Here is a 7,127-nt window from a genome sequence, read left to right as displayed (position 1 = left end):
TTTCCTGGAAAACCCCTTTAAAGGGGTACTCCACGCCTAGACATCTTATCCCCTATCCAAAGGATGTCTGATCGTGGGGGTCCAGCCACTGGGGACCCCCGCGATCTCCCTGCTGCACCAAGCGTTCGTATAGAGCTTCGGGTGGATTGCTGGAGGCTCGTGACATCGCGGCCACACCCCGTTTGTGACATCACGGCCACACCCCTCAATGCAAGTCTAAAGGAGGGGGCGTGACGGCCGTCACGCCCCCTCCCATAGACTTGCATTGAGGGGGCGTGACCGTAACGTCACGAGCGGGGCGTTACCGCAACGTCACGAGCCTCCGCCTTGCATCGTCAGTCATCCGGCACGGAGCGAAGTTCGTTCGATGTCTGGGGTGCTGCAGCCGAGATCGTTGGATAGAGGATAAGATGTCTAGGGGTGGAGTGCCCCTTTAACCATTCCATTTACGCTCCAAAGCCTGAACCACAGAGCAGGACCTCATCCTGTTCCGTGACGATCGAGTGGCAGTACCGACAACAACCACTAGGGGGTGGCCATGGCTGTGAGGGTTATATTTTCTCCTTGACAAAAGTGCATGTTATGAGAGCCCCCCCGCCAGTCCTCGGTGCCCTCCAGGGCCTATACCGCCCTCGTCGTTTCCTCCGACAGCACCCAAAGGCCAGGATACCCGAACAGCAGCACAAGAAGGTCACTGCGGACCCGACCAATGCGGGAAGCGGCCAGAAATTGGCCAAAGTGTCCGAGGAGTCTTCAGAGTCGCCCTCATAAGTCTGGTTCCTACCATTGTGGCCCTTGGTTTCGTTCATGTGCTGCTTGCTGCTGTCCAGGTGGGCCGGACTATGTAGGTCTGGTTGGTCCAGGGGCGGTGAAGATGGTGGCACCTTGTTGGGTTCCTCTCCGTCTCCTCGGGGGGAGATCAATGTCACCTTAGAAGTAACTCGAGAAGTTAACGGAGGAGAATGAGTAGGTGGTGAGGAGTGAAGAGGAGGGTCCGCCGGGGGCTGAGGAGGAAGACGCTGGGTTGGTGGATGAAGAGATGGCTCATCGTGTGGATGGGTGGGCACGGGTAGGTGCACATGAGGTTCCTTAGAGGGTAAGGTAGTCGGGGAAATGGGAGGCGAGGAAGCCGGTGGCCCCCGGGATATGTTCAGACGCTCCCATTTTAAGGACGACCTTGGGTTCAGGTCAACGTGTCCCAGTTTATCAAACACCAGAAGATCCGGATCAACACCTGGAAGACGGAATCCACATTATATCATCACATCTTATGCTCTAGTCACATCCAAAGCTGAGCTCTGACTGCGTCGCTGTCATCCGAGCTCCCATAATGCACTGCTCTTTTGCTAACAGAAAATGGTATAGTCTTAGATTTAGATTTTTTGATATAAATAGAGAAGAAAGATTGGAATAAAAACATTGTTACATGTGTTTGTTATAAACCCCCAAAATGTCCCCCAATAGCTCTATTGTTTTCTATAGGAAGAGAAGTTAGGTACTTCGCTCTCTGTGACAGGAACGCTGGGAGAGGAAGGGGAGGGAGGAGAGGTAAGTTACTTTCTAGGTTTCTGATGCACAATGAGAAGAATTTGATGAGGAGGAGAAGTTAGATACATCCCCCCCTCTCTCTCTCTGTAATGCATAGTAAGGTAAATAGTAGAGGAGGAGAAGTTAGATACATCCCCCCCTCTCTCTCTCTGTAATGCATAGTAAGGTAAATAGTAGAGGAGGAGAAGTTAGCTACTTCCTTTGTGTCTGACGACAGTGAGAGGAATGGGAGATGGAGGACAGGAGAGGTTACCTACTTTTCTGATGCACAATGAGATAATTAGTAGTGGAGGAGAAGTTAGCTACTTCCTCTGTCTCTTATACACAGTGAGATGAATGGGAGATGGATCTGTATATGATGCACAATGAGAAGAATACCATGAAGAGCAAAAGTTAGCTACTTCCTCAGTTGCATAGTGAGAGGAATGGAAGGGGATGAAACAGTAAGTTACTTCTTCAGTCTCTTTTACACAATGATAGAAATAGGAGACGTTAGCTGCTTCCTCTGTGTCTGATGCACAGTGAGAGGAATAGAAGGAGGAGAAGTTAACTGCTTCCTTAGGCTCTTCTGCACAATGATAGGAGGAGGAGAAGTTAGCTACTTCCTCTGTTTCTAATGCGCAATAAGAGGAATGGGAGATGGAGGACAGGCGAGGTTACCTACTTTTATGATGCACAATGAGGTACATTTGTTAAGGAGGAGAAGTTAGCTACTTCCTCTGTCTCTTTCTAATGCATAGTGAGATAAATAGTGGAGGAGAAGTTAGCTACTTCCTCTGTCTCTTTCTAATGCACAGTGAGATAAATAGTAGTGGAGAAGTTAGCTACTTCCTCTGTCTCTTATGCACAGTGAGAATAATGTAAGAGGATGGATAAATTGACTACTTTCTTTCTGTCTCTCTATCTGATGCACAGTGAGATGAAGAGTAGGGGAGGAGAAGTTAGCTACTTCCTCTCTTTTTGATGCACAGTGAGAGGTTTGGATGAGGATCTCCGATTGTGATTGATTGCCAGGCAGAGCTGAAGGAGGGAAGGGGAGGATTCTCCAGGTGACCAAATAAAAAATAAAGCACATCCCCCTAAGATATAATATGTCTGACTCACCGGCTGTGATGGTGTATAGGACGCTGCGCTCTTGTAGCTGTAGGAGGCAGCTCTCGGGCTGCGGGCAGTGCACCAGGTGACAGTCCCCATTCTCAGCACTGGCCTCCGAATAGAAGACGGCCACATTACACGACTCTGAGGGCACAGGGAAACGTTGGGGGTAATGCAGTAAAGAGACAAAGGGTTACTCCACTTCTTAAAGGGGTACTCTACTGCCCCAGCATTTGGAACATTTTGTTCCGACCGTTGGGTGCGGTCTGCATGGGTCGTGACATGTGATGTCACACCACACCCCCTCAATGCAAGTCTATGGGAGGGGATGTGGCAGCCCGCACCCAGCATTCGGAAGCAAAATGTTCCGAAGGATGGGGCAATGGAGTATCTTTTTAAGCAGTCACTTAATGTATTCTGCAAAAAAAAAAAAAAAGCTAATAAACAAAAATAAATAAATAAATAAATTATGACTTGAATTATAGTTGATAAATACAACATTATGCAATTATATTCGGCATAGAAGGCCTGAGCTCAGGTCTCCCCACCACCGATTGTCATTCAATGTCAATCATCTCCAAGGTCCCGCCATGGGGTCTCATCGGACCCCTATTATGAATAAAGACTGTCCGGTCATGCTGGGAGTTGTAGTTTTTCAACAGCTGGAGGCCCCCTGGTTAGAAAACATTGGTCTATGGGCACCGACCCAATGGGCACAAACCCCATGGAGACACATTCAATGCCAATCATCTGAAGGGTCCCGCCATTGGGGTCTCAGTTTACCCCCATAAGGAACATAGTTAGAAGTTGACGAAGAAGGTTGCCAATTGATACAGAAACATATATTGGCAGGACAATAAGAGTTGTCAGAGGAACCCACTGTACCTTAGGCAGAACACAACATCCCAGGCATGGAATCTTTTGTGATAAAAGAAAGGGTTACCAAGCTCGCCCGGACCCCTGACTACCAAATCTGCTTGCTTTTATGGTAAAGCAAGAGCTGGGGGCTTTATACTTCTTCTGTCTCGACCAGTGGTTTCCAAACTGTGGACCTCAAGATGTTGGAAAACTACCAAGCAACTCCCAACATGCCCAGCCAGCTTTGCGTGATAAAATAAATGGTCATCCAGCTTGCCCAGAGCCCTGACTTTCAAATCTGCTTAGTTCTAAGGAAAAAACAGAAGCTGGGGTTGAATACTTCTTCAGTCTAGACCAGTGGTTTCCAAACTGTGGACCTCCAGATGTTGCAGAACTACAACTCCAAGTATACCCGGGAGCATGCCTGGGCATGCTGGGAGTTGTAGCCAGAGGGACCCTGGTTGGGAGTCACTGTTCCAGCCTGATACATTGCATTAGCTTTCTGAAAAACTACAACTCCCAGCACGCCCAGACAGCCAACGGCTGTCTGGGCATGCTGGGAGTTGTAGTTTTGCTACAGCTGGAGGCACCCTATTTGTGAGACACTGTTCCAGTGTGATACATTGTATCAGTTGTTACAAAACTACAACTCCCAGTGTACACCATTAGTCATTGGTCTCCCAACTTAGGTGCCTCCAGCTGTTGCAAAACGACAACTCCCCGCATGCTGGACAGCCCTCGGAACATCTGAGGATCAACAGTTCTGAGACCACTGGTCCAGTCTATTCAGATTGTTACAATGTATCAATCTGTCAGTACCGGAGAAGTAATGTACACTGTCGTTAGCTGTCCGGGCATGCTGGGAGTTGTAGTTCTGTAACATCCGGAGGGCCCCCGACAACCAAATCTGCTCAGTTGTACGGCAAAGTAGGATCTAAATACTTCTCACAGCTCTGCATTTGTTACACTTGCATCCAATCTACCTGCACTAATATATTATGCAGTGAACCCTGCGCTAACACATCCTAGATCTGAATGAATGAACTAATCGTATGAAATACTTTCCTCTTTACATAGTTGAATTCGCTGACAACAAAATCCCACAAAAATTATCAATGGAAATCATTAACCCCTGGAGGTCTGGATATGGAGTCACCCTCAAAATCACAGTGGAAAACCCCACTACAGGCTGATCCAACTTTATGTAATGTCCTTAATACAAGTCCCAATGAGGCTCAGTAGTGTGTGTGGCCTCCACGTGCCCGTATGACCTCCCTACAACGCCTGGGCATGATCCTGATGAGGTGGAGGATGGTCTCCTGAGGGATGTCCTCCCAGACCTGGACTAAAGCATCCGCCAACTCCTGGACAGTCTGTGGTGGATGGAGCGAGACGTCCCAGATGTGCTCAATCGGATTCAGGGGAACGGGCGGCCATATTTGTAGTCTTATTACCTTGGTGGCAGCACTGGCGGCTGCAGAGTTGAGCGGAGGGCGTGAGACGTCGCTGTAGCACTCGGGCACCTCGCTGTTCCGATCCGGAGAAGCCGAGGAAGAGTCCGGGGAAGCGTCTGATCCAGCAGCCGTGGTAGAAGGTGGTGTGCGGGCACAGGGCGCTGGACTGGCACAGGATCCATGGGATGTCCAGGAGGGAGAAGAGCAGGAGGGTCACCGACTCCACGTTCACCACCATGACCGGGGGTTACAGGGCAGGGGGTCCTGCGGAGGGGGAGGGGAAACACACATGGGGGGGTCACCATCACCGGACTGTACCAAGAATAGATAAAGCTGTGTCCGATTTAAGAAATTGCGCTCACAACATAATAAATAGTTTAAAAAAAAAAGGTAACACAACAGGAAAAAGAGGCGCAACAGTGAACTTCCCACCACCTAGGGTTTGGAGTCTTGTGCATCGGTGTTTTTGCAAAATGTATCCTGATAAATGCGACTAATCTATCTGCACGCGCTACGTCCAAGGGCAAAAACACGGGAAATGGACTAAGCGGACGTAAACCGCAAACTAAAACGGCACAAAAAATAAAATAAAAAAGTTGCATGACCTTCCATGGGGGTAAAACAAACCCAAAAAATACCACCAAAATTCACAATTTTCAAGATCTCTGCTTGCTGTCAGTGAACATTTATAAGAAAAGGATGAAAAAGGCGATGGTGGAGACTCCCAATACTCCTCATGGGTAACAACTACAATTGTATCCAGTCTAGATGAGCCGTTTCCAAACTACGCACCTACAGATGGTACAAAACTACAACTCCCAGCATGCCCGGACAGCTGGAGGCAGCCTATTTGGGAGACACTGTTCCAGCCTGATGCATTGTATCATGTTGTCGCAAAACTACGACTCCCAGCATGCCCGGACAGCCGTTGGCTGCCCGGGCATGCAGTGAGTTGTAGTTTAGCAACAGCTGGAGGCGCCCTAGTTGGGAGACACTGCTCCAGCCTCATGCATTGTATCAAACTGTTGCAAAACTACAACTCCCAGCATGCCCACACAGCCAACACTGAAACAGTGTCTCCCAACTAGGGTGCCTCCAGCTGTCCGGGCATGCTGGGAGTTGTAGTTTAGCAACAGCTGGAGGTCCACAGTTTGGAGACCACTGATTTAGACCATCCAGATTGTTACAATGTTTCAATCTAGCAGTAGAAAATAAGTGATATTACACTGTTGTAGGCTGTCGGTGCATGCTGGGAGTTGTAGTTTTGCAACAGCTGGAGGCACCCTTCCTGGGAGACAATGTTTAAGCCTGATACATTGTACCAGCTTGTTGCAAAACTACAACTCCCAGCATGCCCGGACAGCCAACAACAGTGTAATATCACTTCTTTTATACTGAGAGATTGAAACATTGTAACAATCTGGACGGTCTAGATCAGTGGTCTCCAAACTGTGGACCTCCAGCTGTTGCTAAACTACAACTCCCAGCATGCCCGGACAGCCAATGCATGCTGGGAGATGCAATTTTGCAATATCTGGAGGTCCACAGTTTGAAGACCACTGGTCCACACAGTCCGGGTTGTTACAATGTGTCATTTTATCAGTGATATGTGCTGCTGGAGCAATGTCTAGACTGGGTGCAACTGTAACGAACCCTCAGCTGTGAGAAGTATCCGCTCAGGTAGGGTTTCAGGTATGTTTTGCGCTACATCAGGACCGTATAAAACGTCACAGTCCCCGACTTCTCACTATAGGACCGTGTTCTCCATCCTGTGTCTCTCTGGGCATGCTGGGAGTTGTAGTTCTTCAGCGTGCACTCACCTCTGTGTCCAGTCCCGGCCCCATGTGTGGGCTCCTGGTCGTCCTCGCCACCTCGCATGGTCCTTCTTCTCTTTGGATTTCAGGATCCCCCCTGTCTCCTCCTCTGCTCGGTCACACAGTCCTCTCCTGTCCTTTGGGCTGGACAAGATGTAACTCTAATACTGGGGGAGGGGAGGGGAGGGGGGGGTTGCGGTGGATTCGGATTCGCACCTTATTGGACGAAACTTTAAAAGAAACCAAAGTCTGGAATATGAAACTTTTTTGTCTGAAGGTTTTTTAATTTTTTTTATTTAAAGGGGGAGGGGCTATATTAATCTTTTAATTCAACTATAATTGAAAAAAAGAAGAAAAC

At 48.6% G+C, this 7,127-nt stretch overlaps 1 protein-coding gene across 1 annotated transcript; it reads right to left on the bottom strand.

Annotated features, from left to right (window-relative positions):
• Positions 1-262: 262 nt before the first annotated feature.
• Positions 263-6,873, bottom strand: MANSC4 (MANSC domain containing 4). Its single transcript, XM_056569540.1, has 4 exons — positions 6,776-6,873; positions 4,956-5,219; positions 2,653-2,787; positions 263-1,234 (listed from the first exon to the last, which is right to left on the bottom strand). Exons 2-4 carry the CDS (start codon positions 5,191-5,193, stop codon positions 552-554), a joined length of 1,056 nt encoding a protein of 351 aa, XP_056425515.1. The 5' UTR covers positions 5,194-5,219; positions 6,776-6,873; the 3' UTR covers positions 263-551.
• Positions 6,874-7,127: the final 254 nt, after the last annotated feature.

This window comes from Hyla sarda, chromosome 4 (assembly GCF_029499605.1).
Source record: "Hyla sarda isolate aHylSar1 chromosome 4, aHylSar1.hap1, whole genome shotgun sequence".
Classification (NCBI taxonomy): domain Eukaryota; kingdom Metazoa; phylum Chordata; class Amphibia; order Anura; family Hylidae; genus Hyla; species Hyla sarda.
Note: the sequence above shows the minus strand (reverse complement) of the source record. Positions and strands in the feature narration are given on the sequence as shown.

Bases quoted from the DNA above. Each gene is read 5' to 3' on its own strand.
- MANSC4 (XM_056569540.1), bottom strand. From the start codon at position 5,193: ATGGTGGTGAACGTGGAGTCGGTGACCCTCCTGCTCTTCTCCCTCCTG. The intron at 2,788-4,955 runs GTAATAAGACTA...CTGTGCCCTCAG, and splicing joins CCGCCAGTGCTGCCACCAAG to AGTCGTGTAATGTGGCCGTC. The intron at 1,235-2,652 runs GTGAGTCAGACA...TCCGTCTTCCAG, and splicing joins CCTATACACCATCACAGCCG to GTGTTGATCCGGATCTTCTG.